Consider the following 15,826-nt stretch of genomic DNA (forward strand, 5'->3'; position numbering starts at 1 on the left):
ATCTTTTGTATGTTTGATATCGTATGAGAACCCTGTGAATAGTTTAGTACTAGTTTGTGAGTTAGTCACTACCCTTTATGGATGATCAGTAAATCCTCCCCGGAAGTGTAACCAGAGTCTCCTGGAGGGAGAGCGAGGAATTTGTGAATAGATCTATTTGGGACTGACAATCCCACACCTTAACTGCTAGCTACAGTTAGGCGGGCACGCCTGTGGTGACAAATTTATGGATATCATTCGACGTCTGACAAGCGTCAAGGAGGTCTCTTTGTTGTATCAGCATGGTTACCCGACTCACAATACGTATTAATACAAGTTTTTTTCACGACTTGGTTTTGGATTTGATTTTATATCAATCTTCTATCTTTAGATCTTATATCTAGTTCGGGACGGTAATCCCATTGTTTTTAGTCTATAGGGTTCATATCTATTTCAGGATGTTATTCCTATGGTTAGAATCTATATCTAGTTCGGGATAGTGATCCCATGATTTTATCAAACAATCTTATATCTAGTTTGGGATAGTGATCCCATGATTTTATCAAACTATCTTGTATATAGTCCGGGATAGTAATCCCATGGGTTTATCAAACTATTTTGTATCTAGTCCGGGATAGTAGTCCCATGGTTTTCAGTCTATATTTTCAAGTATATCAAACTATCTTGTATCTAGTTCGGGATATTAGTCCCAAGATTTTCAAACTACTTTCTATCTACAGTTCGTGTATATTAAAGTGTTTTATATCTAATTCGGGATAGTAATCCTATGATTCTCAATATATAGTTTTGTGTATTAAACTATAATCTATGTTATTCAATCAATCTTGCATTTAGGAAAAATATGGGATTTTCCTGGGGTTAACATATAACGCGTAATTGAACTGTAATGAAGGATAACTAAACTGTTTAACATAAGAAAATATGGGATTTTCTTAGATAACAAACCTTTTCGGAAAACTAAAGGAAACTGGTACATTTTCAGAAAACAAACATCTTATGAACTCACCAGCTTTATGCTGATTTTCAAACCGCTTGTATTCTAAGGTCCAAGTTACACAGGTACCCGGAGATATCTTTTGGTGAAGACGGAGAGCTCAGAAGACTCATCTCAACTTTTGTTCATATGATATATGTATAAAACTTGTACAATTTACTTTTGAAACAAATGTAAAATTTCAAATATATGTAATGTAATGGTTGTTTACTGTGATTACTATGTACATTGGATTTGATACTCAACGTGGAGTCCGCCTCGGAAATGTTTCCGCCTTCGGTTTTCGGGGTGTGACAGATTGGTATCAGAGCCCTTATTTATAGTGAACGGAGTATACCAAACCTTACATGGTATAAAACTATAAACATTAAAGGGCCTAAGTGCTCTGAACTAAAAGTATCTTCAAACTATAAGTATTTTCAAAAGTATACAAGTATACCGAACCGTCGAGATCCGTAACTACAAGTAGAACAAAACATAAGTAAATGGGTGTTGTACGCTGCGGTGAAACCTTGGCAGTTATGTAGTCGTGTCTAGGATCAATATAGCCTGGCCAACTATATTCATTCGAGACACGGACAACATGTGCTTGGGAGTGACTGTGGTACGCAACATACCTAAAACTTACCCAATACCCCAAACAACGAGTCGTCGTTGCAGCGAATCATGAAATACTATGGGAGTATTTTTCGAGCTGATCCTTGGTAGAAAGTCCTCATATACGCGTTGTTCCTTGATCATTCCTTTGGCAATAAAAATGTTCTGTCTTGATAACTCTTTCCTGTTTTATCGCTTAGTATGACGCTATATCTGTCTTGATGAGATATCCCCTGTTCCATATCTCTTGATTCAATTCAGAGGACTTATGATCCTCTCTTTCCTGATCTTTTTAGATCAACATGCCTACAAGAAAGAGACCATGCTCAAAGAACAACAACAATCCTCCTCCGCTGCCACCTCCTCCTCAATTTGATCTCGCATCACTTCAGACAGTTCTGACTATCGCAATGGTGGCAGCCATGTCGCAAATGAACCCCGGTGCTCAGGAGGTGGTCCCCAGCCCCAAAACCCAGAAGACATCCAGGGACACCGAAGAGGGGGTTCCTATAAAGACTTCATGAACACGAAACCCACATCCTTCGATGGCACTGGAGGTGTCATTTCCCTAACTCGATGGTTCAATAAAATCGAATCAATCTTCGAAATATGTACCTGTTCGGAGTCTGACAAAGTAAAATTCACCGCCTGCACCTTCCTTGACAAAGCCCTGACTTGGTGGAATGGCCGAGTCAAGTCCTTAACTTTACCTGTAGCAAATGCTATGGGTTGGGAAGCTATGAAGGAGCTTCTGCTTGCAGAGTATTGCCCTCGGGGCGAAATACAAAAGCTAGAACACGAACTCTGGAACCTTAAGATGAAGGGTTCCGACATAGCCACTTATACTTCAAGATTCGATGACTTGGCATTACTCTGTCCGGGAATGGTTACCCCGGAGAGTAAAAAGATCGAGAGATTCATCTGGGGATTGACCCAGCCAACAAAAGGGAATGTCTTGGCTGCGAAGCTAGACACCTACGACAGCGCTAAGTGTCTTGCGCAAATCCTAATCGATCACGAAGACAACTCTGATGAGGAGGAAACCACTCCTGAGCAAGTCACAAGTGGAGGTGGAAGTAAAAAGAAATTCTGGAACAAACGAAAGGCCCAGAGTACGCAAGGTTCCTCTAAGAAACAGAAAACGGTAGCAGTCCATGCTTCTACTGCCCATGTTGCTGTCTCATCTGTCGGATCCACGGCCCAAACTCCTACCAGTGGACACTCCGGTACCCTTCCTTGGTGTGGTAAGTGCAACTACCATCACCGTATCCCTGGTCCATGTCGCGAAAGGATCTGTGACAATTGTGGCAAAAAGGGCCATCTTGCTCGAACCTGCAAAAAACCAGCCAAACCAACAAACCAATCATCCAGAGAAGGAATCAGTACAGCCTGCTACAATTGTGGCGAAGTAGGCCACTTCAAAAGAAATTGCCCTAAAGCAGCAACAACCGACAACACCGGAAGAGTCCTAGCAATAGGACGAGAAGAGACAACTGTTGATCCTACTGTCACTGCAGATATACTCCTCTTTGACAACTCTTATACCTGCAACTCTTTTCGATTCTAGTACCAATAGGGTAACCTGTTATCTGTCTATTCGAACACCTGTCTAAACTTAATCTTTTGTTGATAATCGAAAATGTGTACCGTCGAGACGGCTAATCAGCGAGATAGAGAACACTAACTTCGTACCTATAGATTGTATTCTCAGTCCGAAGGATCATTCTGTTCCATTCGATTAAATGGTAAACTTTTCATGAAATGCTTTGATGCTATGTTTGACATGGAATGACCGAGCTTCATTCATGTTGCTATCCTTTAGTTTCGAAAAGGGTCGCTCGTCTAGATCTTTTCCCCGACCCGACTCTCGTGATCTTCGGCATCAAACCTTCGTATCAATCCATGCCTTAAAGCTAAAAAGTTTTTCCCGATATGAATTACCACGTATTCCTCGTTTCTGTGATCATTAAGAAACGGGAAGTCAGCAGATCTTTCCCCTAAATGTCTTTCCCGAAGAATTCCCGAGAATTCCTTTCGAACGTTTAGCTTAGTTCCGCATTAGCCTAATCTCTGGATCTACCTCGTGACCGAACCTCAGTAAGAATGGCATGTTCAAAACGGTGACCAAGAATTGATATGATCACTACGGGTTAGTAGTGGTATCCTTTCGGTCAAATCTCTTTCCCTCAATCATGTAGCCAAGCAAAGCAGTCGTAACCGTGTACTTCTCCTACGTCTAAGGCAATAGGGAAATTGTCAGCACCGAAAATACCCATAAAAACCTATCGATTCTTGGGTCCCATCGATGAATATCACAGTCTTACCCATAAATTCCTTCTAAAGCCATCAAACCCTTAGCTACCCGACTCCATGAAGACGTGCCTTCCTGTTGGAGCGTGTGTCCTGTTGATAGCTTTATCCCAGAAAAGCATGATACGCTTTAGGAAGTATAGAATACTTCCCTCGTGTTACATTAGACCTTTCATGATCCTCATAGACTCGATTTCGTAACCTATCAAATTCGGCTACCCTCAGAACTTAGTAACATCCATCCGGTACTTCACGTCTCGAATCCTTAGAAGTACCTACCCGACGAAACCCTAGTGATTTCCTTTGAGGAAACCGAATTCATCCAGGGTTGAAACTTCCATGAGAGAACCGATTGAGATCGTAGATTAACAGAGAGTCAATGTGCGAAACAAAATCACGTCCTGATAACGAGAATTCGCTAGAACGCCCAGCAAAGACCTGATTCCACTTGTGAACGTGAAGATCCGAAGCAACAAATCCATTCGTGTCTCATTCTAATTCATGATCTAGATCTTATTCTTTGAATTTCGGGGTGAAATTCCCTTTAACGGGGGGATAATGTAACAACTGGAAGTTGTTCATCGCCAAAACCCCGTTCTACCCATATAACTCGCCGTATATCGAAACGTTCCGATGTCGTTTTTGGGTTAAGTTAATTAAACTTATACGTTTAATTGATGCTAATGAGTGTCCAAATCCCTTAGGAACTCATGAAATTAGCCCAAAATATTTATTTCATAAATATTAGAAACGGCCCCGCCGGGTTACGAAAACTTAATCGGGTGCGACCTAAAACCCCGTTTAATGCCGGTATCGAGTAGAATTCCACCGTGTCTAAGTTTTAGGACCTATTTAAATGTGTTTAAACATCCATTTGAATATTTTGCTTCCTCTCTCTACTCTCTCTCTAACCTCTCTTCTAAATCCATGTTTAAGGGTCCAAATCATCAATTTAAGGCTCCAAATCTTTGAGGTACCTTCCATAACTTGTTATGCAACCTCTCTAGCCTTCAAAATCGAGTTTAAACCATGGATTAGGACCATTATCATGAGTTTACGGCCCTGGAACAGTCCTAGGCCGTAAACTCAAGTAAATGGGGTTTTTGGAGCAACAAAACCCTTCCAAACCACAATTGGACCTTAGATATGACTACGTAACTTTATGCAATGTACCTAGAATGCATTAATCCATGATTTAGGGCCTTGTATATGAGTTTACAGCCCTGAATGGTGCTTAGGCCATAAACCAATATTTAAAGGGTTTTTATGCCCTTAAACACTTCCAAAACACCAACAAGGATTAGATACGACTTGTAGAATTATGGTTTTGGCCTTGGGACACTTTGAACATAAATTTTGAGGGGTAAATGGGAGGTTACGGCCAAGGCACATGCTTGGGCCGTAAACTTCATGTTCTTGGGGAGTAAACTCCTCTAAATGTGTTAAAATGCCACTTTAACACACCTAAAGCCTTGGGATAAATTCTAGAAGTGTTTACAAACAAGTATTGGACCTTTAAACATAATAAATCACCCATTAAGGGAGTTCACGGCCATGAGGGGGGTCTCATGGGCCGTAAACTCCAAAAACACATCAAAAGTCCCTTAAAAATTCATGTAAGGCCTTGGAGAAATTTTAGGAATCACATGTGATTGATTTGGAAGCATTAAAACACTTATTCAAGGGTGCATAGGAGTTTACGTCCATAAGCTCCATGCTAAGGCTGTAAACTCCCTTAAGTGGTCTTATTTGATGAATTTAATCAATTCCAAGCCTTAAATCAAACCCTAGAAATTTTCCCCTAAGTGTTTCAAGCCAATTTGCACCATAAACCACCCCACCATGAGTTTACGGCCGTAAAATCATGGGGAATGGGTGTTATAGGCCAAAAACTCTTGTATGAGTTTACTCTTGAAGAGTAAACTCCATTTCCTGGTCATTCAAGTCCTTAAACGCCACCCGGGTCCCTCTAAACACTTGTAATGGGGTGTTTCCGCGACTAAAAGTGTTTGTCCCTAACAATTAAATAATCTAAGTCCTAATTAGATACAAATGTGTATCTTTTCATTATACATAGGAACCTCATGCGTTTGCAAGTCCCGAACTAACGTTTAACATCCGAAATCGTCACGTTTCTCGTCCGGTGAGTTCATACCCCAACGCTTTATCCGTGTTTTTTTCAATGTTTTCAAGGGTGGGGGAATACAAGCAAACTATAAATGTTTTTGAATTTGTAACATTGATATGTTTCAAATAATATCTGGTAAACTTACAAACACTTTAGCCCCTTATGTATTATGTTGAGCATAAAGGATGATTTATCAACTACAACTAAATGGATTTTAGTTAAGAAAATAACCAAACTAATCAAATTATTATGGGAATAATTTGGGGTTCTTTAGTGTTCGTTTTATCATGTACTAATATGTATATAAAGTTATTAGATAAACTATGTCTGATTCAGTTTATCTCTGTATCATTTGAATGTATTGCCAGATAGTTTCATTGTATGTATCTATATTCACTTTATTATGTTTCATAATCTTTTGTATGTTTTATATCGTATGAGAACCCTGTGAATAGTTTAGTACTAGTTTGTGAGTTAGTCACTACCCTTTATGGATGATCAGTAAATCCTCCCCGGAAGTGTAACCAGAGTCTCCTGGAGGGAGAGCGAGGAATTTGTGAATAGATCTATTCGGGACTGACAATCCCACACCTTAACTGCTAGCTACAGTTAGGCGGGCACGCCTGGGGTGACAAATTTCTGGATATCATTCGACGTTTGACAAGCGTCAAGGAGGTCTCTTTGTTGTATCAGCATGGTTACCCGACTCACAATACGTAATAATACAAGTTTTTTTTTTTCACGACTTGGTTTTGGATTTGATTTTATATCAATCTTCTATCTTTAGATCTTATATCTAGTTCGGGACAGTAATCCCATGGTTTTTAGTCTATAGGGTTCATATCTATTTCAGGATGTTATTCCTATGGTTAGAATCTATATCTAGTTCGGGATAGTGATCCCATGATTTTATCAAACAATCTTATATATAGTTCGGGATGGTGATCCCATGATTTTATCAAACTATCTTGTATCTAGTCCAGGATAGTAATCCCATGGGTTTATCAAACTATTTTGTATCTAGTCCGGGATAGTAGTCCCATGGTTTTCAGTCTATATTTTCAAGTATATCAAACTATCTTGTATCTAGTTCGGGATATTAGTCCCAAGATTTTCAAACTACTTTCTATCTACAGTTCGTGTATATTAAAGTATTTTATATCTAATTCGGGATAGTAATCCTATGATTCTCAATATATAGTTTTGTGTATTAAACTATACTCTGTGTTATTCAATCAATCTTGCATTTAGGAAAATATGGGATTTTCCTGGGGTTAACATATAACGCGTAATTGAACTGTAATGAAGGATAACTAAACTATTTAACATAAGAAAATATGTGATTTTCTTGGATAACAAACCTTTTCGGAAAACTAAAGGAAACTGGTACATTTTCAGAAAACAAACATCTTATGAACTCACCAGCTTTATGCTGATTTTCAAACCGCTTGTATTATCAGGTCCAAGTTAGACAGGTACCCGACGATATCTTTTGGTGAAGACGGAGAGCTCAGAAGACTCGTCTCAACTTTTGTTCATATGATATATGTATAACACTTGTACAATTTACTTTTGAAACAAATGTAAAATTTCAAATATATGTAATGTAATGGTTGTTTACTGTGATTACTATGTACATTGGATTTGATACTCAACATGGAGTCCGCCCCGGAAATGTTTCCGCCTTCGGTTTTCGGGGTGTGACAAATAATAACTATATATATATATATATATATATATATATATATATACACACACACACACACACACACACACATATATATATATATATATATATATATATATATATATATATATATATATATATATATATATAAGAAGAGTATATTACTGAAATCGTCCCTGTGGTTTGGTCAAAATTGCACGTTTGGTCCGTAACCTTTTTTTTGCACTTGGATCGTCCTTGTGGTTTGATTTTGTTGCGTTTTCGTCGCAGTGGTTTGATTTTGTTGCATTTTCATCCCTTACATACATAAAATTAGGGACCAAACATACAACTTTTACCAAACCATAGGGATGAAAAATGCAACAAAGTCAAATCACAGGGACGATCTGAGTACAAAAAAAATTAGGGACCAAACATGCAATTTTGATCAAACCACAGGGCTGATTTCAGTAATTTACTCATAAAAGAAAGTTTGTCAAATGAGCGTAGCATTGGTTTCTATACACTTAGACACGCACGACTTTACATTAAGAAAATATTCAAAACACATGACGATGTGAAATTTTCTAAAAGCGTATATTGTAAAGAAGAAGTTTACATTGTATATATATATATATATCTTAATGTACAAACATGAATTAAAGAGATTTAGACTAATAACCCGAAATCAAAGCATTAGCGGCGACGCCTATAGCTATGCTAATGTGTATATATATATATATATATATATATATATATATATATATATATATATATATATATATGTTAATGTACAAACGTAAATGACGTGTTACGTGTCGCCACTATTGCTATGCGTCGCCGCTAATGCTTTGATTTAGCGATCCGTGTCGCTTTCACCCCATCCGTTCGATTTTATTTTGATCTAACGGCTGTAGAGGAAAGCGGAAACGCGTATTACCTTTTCCCTCCACATGTCGCCGCTAATGCCCTTTTGTCGCCGCTGTTGCCCTTACGTCGCCGCTAAAACCCGTCGCCGCTAATAGTAAACGCAGATTACCCATTCACAGGTTCCCTTTCTGCCATTTTCTTCTCTACTTCCACCTTCTCTCGTTTTCCTCTTCTTCTTTCTTCAATATCACGCTTTTTTGACAAGTTTGTGGAGTTGGAATTGCTTCTTGGACCGGTGCTTGCCCCTCCTTCCCCCAAGACAGCCATAAACCGGTGATATTTTTGCAAATTCCGAAATTGCCCCTCCTTCCCCAAGGTCGAATTTCTCATCTTTTTCTATGATTTTTCTGTTTTTGTGTTACTTAAGATGATAAAATGTGACCATTTTTCAATTATATCGAGTGATTATGTTTGTATTTTGAGATATGAAGTGGTTAATTATGCATTTTATTGGATAATTTTGTTTGATTGTATATATTTTGTTGGAATATTTTGTTGGTTTGTGTGTGTTTTTTTTTTCTTCAGATTTGTAGGAATTTAATTATACATCTTGTGTATATTTTGATATTTATGTTTAGATTAGATTGATGTATAAAAAATGACATGAATATATACATTTGTTGGATTGAAATTTATGTTTATACCACATTGCCTTAAAATGAAAGTTAGATTTTTATATTTGTATGAAATTGGATGAAATTGGAATATGCAAATTAGATGTATACATTTGACTTAAGTGTATGAAATTGGAATATGCAAATTGGATTAAATTGGAATATGCAAATTGTATGAAATTGGATATATATATATATATATATATATATATATATATATATATATATATATATATATATATATATATATATATATATATATATATATATATTTGGCTTAATTGTATGAAATTGGATGAAATTGAAATATGCAAATTGGATGTATACATTTGGCTTAATTTGGTTATTAATAGTAACTTACTTCTAGTAATGTATTGTATATGGTTTCAAAGTGTTTAATTTATTAGTGACTTAATGTTTGGCCAACTTAATAGCAACATACTTTTAGTGACTTAATGTTGGTCATTACAACTTTAGCTTTAATTATATTAATTATAAAACTAACTTAATAGCAACATACTTCTTGTAATTTTAATTTAAATAGAATAAAATTAAATTAATTTAAAAAAACATTAAAAAATAATAAATTAATTGTAAAATCAACTTAAAGTAGTTTTAAAATCAAGTTAATGTTAATATTAAAATAAAATAAAATTAGTTTAATAAATAAATTAAACTAATAACAAAAAAGAAAATATTAAATTAATTATAAAATCTAATTAATTTACTTTTAGAATCAAATTAAGTTACCTTTGTAAAATCAAATTATATTAATTATAAAACTAACTTAATAGCAACGTACTTCTTGTAATTTTAATTTAAATAGAATAAAATTAAATTAATTTAAAAAAACATTAAAAAATAATAAATTAATTGTAAAATCAACTTAAAGTAGTTTTAAATTCAAGTTAATGTTAATATTAAAATAAAATAAAATTAGTTTAATAAATAAATTAAACTAATAACAAAAAAGAAAATATTAAATTAATTATAAAATCTAATTAATTTACTTTTAGAATCAAATTAAGTTACATTTGTAAAATCAAATTATATTAATTATAAAACTAACTTAATAGCAACGTACTTCTTGTAATTTTAATTTAAATAGAATAAAATTAAATTAATTTAAAAAAAACATTAAAAAATAATAAATTAATTGTAAAATGAACTTAAAGTAGTTTTAAAATCAAGTTAATGTTAATATTAAAATAAAATAAAATTAGTTTAATAAATAAATTAAACTAATAACCAAAAGAAAATATTAAATTAATTATAAAATCTAATTAATTTACTTTTAGAATCAAATTAAGTTACCTTTATAAAATCAAATTATATTAATTATAAAATTAACTTAATAGGAACATACTTTTAGTGACTTAAAATAAAGTTAATGTTAAAATTAAAATAAAATAAAGTTAGTTTAATAAATTAAAATGAAAATAAGGTTAGTTTAATAAATTAAACTAATTACAAAAAAAAATATTAAATTAATTATAAAATCTAATTAATTTACCTTTAGAATCAAATTAAGTTACCTTTATAAAATCAAATTATATTAATTATAAAACTAACTTAATAGAAACATACTTCTAGTGACTTAAAATAAAGTTAATGTTAAAATTAAAATAAAATAAAGTTAGTTTAATAAATTAAAATGAAAACAAAGTTAGTTTAATACATTAAACTAATAACAAAAAAGAAAATATTAAATTAATTATAAAATCTAATTAATTTACCTTTAGAATCAAATTAAGTTACCTTTATAACATCAAATTATATTTATTATAAAACTAACTTAATAGCAACATAGTTCTTGTAATTTTAATTTAATTATAGAATAAAATTAAATTAATTTTAAAAAAAAACATTAAAAAAATAATAAATTAATTGTAAAATCGACTTAAAGTAGTTTTAAAATCAAGTTAATGTTAATATTAAAATAAAATAAAATTAGTTTAATAAATAAATTAAACTAATAACAAAAAAGAAAATATTAAATTAATTATAAAATCTAATTAATTTACTTTTAGAATCAAATTAAGTTACCTTTATAAAATCAAATTAAATCACTTATAAAACCAACTTAATAGCAACATACTTTTAGTGACTTAATGTTGGTCATTAAAACTTTAAATTTAGCTTTAATTAGGTTATCCCGTGTTAGAATACTTTTTGAATCGTCAACTTTATGAATACTCTACTTGATTTTTGTTTCCCATAAAGTAAACCTTAAACACTAAATTATGTTTCAGTTGCATCATGTCTATTGATAAAAGCTGGACTACTAATCCACATCGTCAATCTCCCGAGTTCCAGCTAGGGCTCGACACTTTTGTCGAGAGATCCATGTTACACCTAGATTGTAAAGGTGAAACCAGATGTCCGTGTGAGAAATGTGATAATCGTTACTTCATGAATCCGAAAGCAATGAGACGTCATGTTCGTATATATGGTTTTGTATGAAAGAGTCATCATTCATGTTGGCCTTGTTGATTCCCGACCCTAAAGCGCTTGGAAAGGACATAGATGTTTTCCTTAGGCCGTTAGTGGAAGAGCTTAAGTTTTTATGGCAATCAGGCATACGCATTAAAGACGCAGCGACAAACACATTCTTCACGATGAAAGCTATGTTGTTATGGACAATAAACGACTTTCCAGCTCGTAGTAGTTTATCGGGCTGGAGCGGACAAGGGTATAGAGCATGCCCGACTTGCAATGAAGACACTCCTTCGTACCGTAAAGTAAATAAAGTCGTTTATATCGGTCATCGTTGGTTCTTAGATGCTGATGATCCATTAAGGATGAATTTGAAATTTAATGGGCAACCAGAGACAAGACCCGCTCCGAGACACTTTAGTAATGAAGACATACAAGATCAACTAGGTCGTCTAATACTTCGTAAACCGGGTAAACATCCTAACACTCTCAAAGAAAACATGGATCGGCAAGGATTCGAGTTGAACTGGTCGAAACGTAGCATATTTTTCGAGCTCGAATATTGGTCTTCTCTACAGCTGAAACACAACATAGATTTGATGCATGTCGTGAAAAATGTGGGTGAGAGTCTTTTGGGTACTTCTATGATGAATGATAAGAGTAAAGACACATGAAATGCACGTGAGGACTTGAAAAATCTGAATATCCGGCGTAATCAATGGTTGCAAAAAAAGGGTAACAAGTTCACTAGAGCACATGCAAGCTACTCATTCAAGAAAGCTGACCGCAAAATCTTTTGTCAATTTATAAGAGATGTTAAATTTCCTGATGGGTTTGGATCTAACATTAGTAAGAAAGTGGTAGATAATGATACTAACATTATTGGGTTGAAATCTCATGACTATCACATTCTTATGCAACGTTTGATACCGATTGGAGTTAGAGCGTTATTGGATAAAGAAACTTCAACACCAATTGTAGATCTTTGTATGTTTTTCAAGCAAATTTGCTCCAGAACACTAAAGGTGGAGGATATGAGGAAAGCAAAAGAAGACGTTATTAGAATCTTGTGCAAGTTATAGTTGATTTATCTGCCAGCGTTTTTCGACATTATGATTCATTTAGTTTTGCATTTACCAGATGAAGCGATTGCTGGAGGCCCGATATGTATGAGATGGATGTATCCGTTTGAAAGGTATATGAAAAAACTAAAAAACTATGTTAGAAATAAGGCGAGGCTGGAAGGCTGTATAGCTGAAGGTTATATTGCTGAAGAAGCTTTGACATTTTGTTCGATATACCTTCGAGATGTCAATCGCCTTGAAAGAAACGAAGACGTTGTCATTGAAAAAACAAAGTTTTGGATGTTTGAGTCCAAGTGTCGACCGACGAGTGCAACGCAAATCAAACATCTTGATATAACAGAGAAACGTAATATTGAATGGTTTATATTGAATAGTTGTCAAGAAGTCAGACAATACATCGAGTAAGTGTTCTTACTTTTAATTATCTTTCATTATTTATTGTTACTTTTTTCCATTCATTAATTTAATATATATATATATATATATATATATATATATATATATATATATATATATATATATATCATCAATATAGAAAATTCAAATCTGAACATCCTGAAAGTGACGAAAAGACCGAATTTCCCAGCTGGTTTCTTGAAAAGGTAATCATAATTAACAAACAAATATCTTTCATAAATTTAATGAATCAAGAATACATAACACATCAACATATGTTTAATAGGTTTATCAGCTGGAAAAAGAAAACTCTCCTGAATTCCACAAAGAGTTGTCAGCCCTTTCAATGGGTTCACAAATGGATGTTTATACTTACACTGCGTGCATAGTCAACGGTGTTAGGTTTATGGTACTTAGTCGTGATGCACAACGCAAAACGCAAAACTCTAGGGTTCTAGCGGTTGGTGAGAATGGAGAGAAATATTATGGCCAGTTAGAAGAGATTATGGAGGTGCAATATCCATATGATTATTCGACTGTAATATTTCGGTGCAAGTGGTTTGATACGGGAGATATTCCTGATGATAATTTCATAAGTATCGACACAGAAAGAGAAGCGTACCAAGATGATCAACTCATATATGCTTCGCAAGCCAAACAAGTGTTCTACATCCGCCAGCCTGTTAATCATCGAAGAAACCAAAACAACAACCCTCGTTGTATCGTCGAGCATGTTAATCATCAAAATATTTGGGATCTACCATCCGACAATCCTCGTGTCCAAAATGCTTACAGTGACTCTGTCCAAGATGTCGACAATGTGGAGACCGAAAATGTTGACATAGTTCAAAACAACTCTTCATCTGGAGCTAGACTTTTTATTGACTTCTCACAATACTTTCAAAACAATGTTGATGTAGCTCAAAACAATGCTGATTATGATGATGAAGACGAGATTGAAGTACCTCCGCCAACGGGTAGAATCGATAATGTTTCCGATGAAGAGACTGATTATGATGATGGAGATTCTGATTATGATACGGATGAAGAAGACATTGAATTATATGATCAAGATTCTGATTAAAAAATCAATTTTTTTTGGTAATAGAAACTTTATTTGAAATGTAACTTTAATTCATATTGTTTGTTTAAGTTTTATTTATGTTGTTTCTCTATATTGTATATCTTACAATTTCGCAGGGTAACTAACTTTTATTCATATTGCAGATGAGGTTTACTTGGGCAATACTCTTGGCCATGATGGCCGATGTTATGGGGCTTGGACACGGAGGTGATGGAGCCGGGGATCCACCACCTCCAGGAGGCTTTGGTCGTGGTCAGCACGAACAAGATGGTGAGTTTTATTCTGATATATTTATTAACTATTTTTATTATTTTATAATAAGTTATCATGACTAATAGGTTTAATTGTATTTTTGCAGCCGAGCTTCCTAAAAAAAGGAGAGGCATGTCAAAAAATATTGAGTTGGGAAAGTTGATAAGGGCAAATAAGGGAAAGCCCATAGATTTGGATTTCGACAGGGAGATCACATATTCCCCTGTCAGGAAGCGTGGTAATTGGTTCACCCATGAAATTGGGAGGTATTTGTGGAACAATGTACCTTTCAACGTATCTGGTTGGGACAATGTTTCCCCCGCTTTAAGGAACGCAGCAGTTGTTCATCTAAAGGTAACTTGGATACAATTTTAATTTTAGTTGTGATTGTTATTTAATTAACTAAACTTTTTGTGTTTTGCAGAATAAATTTGATTTGGATAAGGTTAACATGGATCCGGAGCGTGCTCAATTGTTGCGGAGCATTGATTCAAGTCTTGCAAAAGTTTACAGAGGTCGAAAAAGTAAAGCTCATGCTTATTTTAAGGAAATCAGGGGGCCTGCAGATATCCAAGCTGCATTAAACAACCCCCCTAACGGAATGTCACATGAAAATTGGGCGAAGGCAGTCGAACATTTTCAAACGCCAGAATTTTTAAGGCGTTCGGCGTCAAACAAGGAATGTCGTGCAAAACAAGTAGTTGTAAACAGAGGGGGGTCGAGCTCATACAACAATGCATGTTTTAAAGAGGCAAGTTATGATATATTTAAATATTTATTTAAAGTATAACTAATCTAAATTTTAATGTTAAATAGGATATCAGTCGAATCGAAGCTTTTCGTAAAGCTAATTCCAATCGCCAAGGGGTATTTTATAGTCCTGCAGTCGAGCAACAATACGTAAGTGGTTAATTTGTATTTTTCATATAAGTGTTTATATCGTCAAAGGTATTTAGTAATCTAATTTTTATGATTTTTATTGTTTTTAAAAAATACAGAATGCTTTACTCGAAGAGATAAACCAACGAACCCAAGCTACTTCTGAGACAACCGTTCTAGCACCAACTGATATAAAAGATTGTTTTGAAAGAATATTGGGTGTTCGACGCGGACATATCAGAAGCATTGGGCGTAAACCCCCTACCGTTGTGTCTATGTACGATCAGCAACAACCAATGACACAAGAACAACCACAATCACATGTAATTGTTAGTAAATGCTATAATGGAATGGTATAATTAATTATAATGTTATTCTGATATATTGTTAATATATTTTGTTTTTTTTATAGTTGCAAATGCTCCAAACAATACTACAGGACCCGACTTGTTCTG

The 15,826-nt window shown here is 34.4% G+C and overlaps 1 protein-coding gene across 1 annotated transcript; it reads left to right on the top strand.

The window, feature by feature from the left end:
- Positions 1-11,716: 11,716 nt before the first annotated feature.
- On the top strand, positions 11,717-14,240 carry LOC145035731 (uncharacterized). The gene is made up of 4 exons (XM_078984234.1): positions 11,717-12,292; positions 12,410-12,662; positions 12,816-13,144; positions 13,443-14,240. The coding sequence occupies exons 1-4, from the start codon at positions 11,717-11,719 to the stop codon at positions 14,238-14,240; spliced, it is 1,956 nt and encodes a 651-aa protein (XP_078840360.1).
- Positions 14,241-15,826: the final 1,586 nt, after the last annotated feature.

Source organism: Lactuca saligna, chromosome 3 (genome assembly GCF_052625555.1).
Source record: "Lactuca saligna cultivar CGN05327 chromosome 3, ASM5262555v1, whole genome shotgun sequence".
NCBI classification, from domain to species: domain Eukaryota; kingdom Viridiplantae; phylum Streptophyta; class Magnoliopsida; order Asterales; family Asteraceae; genus Lactuca; species Lactuca saligna.

Bases quoted from the DNA above. Each gene is read 5' to 3' on its own strand.
- LOC145035731 (XM_078984234.1), top strand. From the start codon at position 11,717: ATGTTGGCCTTGTTGATTCCCGACCCTAAAGCGCTTGGAAAGGACATA. The intron at 12,293-12,409 runs GTGGGTGAGAGT...TTGCAAAAAAAG, and splicing joins TGATGCATGTCGTGAAAAAT to GGTAACAAGTTCACTAGAGC. The intron at 13,145-13,442 runs GTCAGACAATAC...TATGTTTAATAG, and splicing joins TATTGAATAGTTGTCAAGAA to GTTTATCAGCTGGAAAAAGA.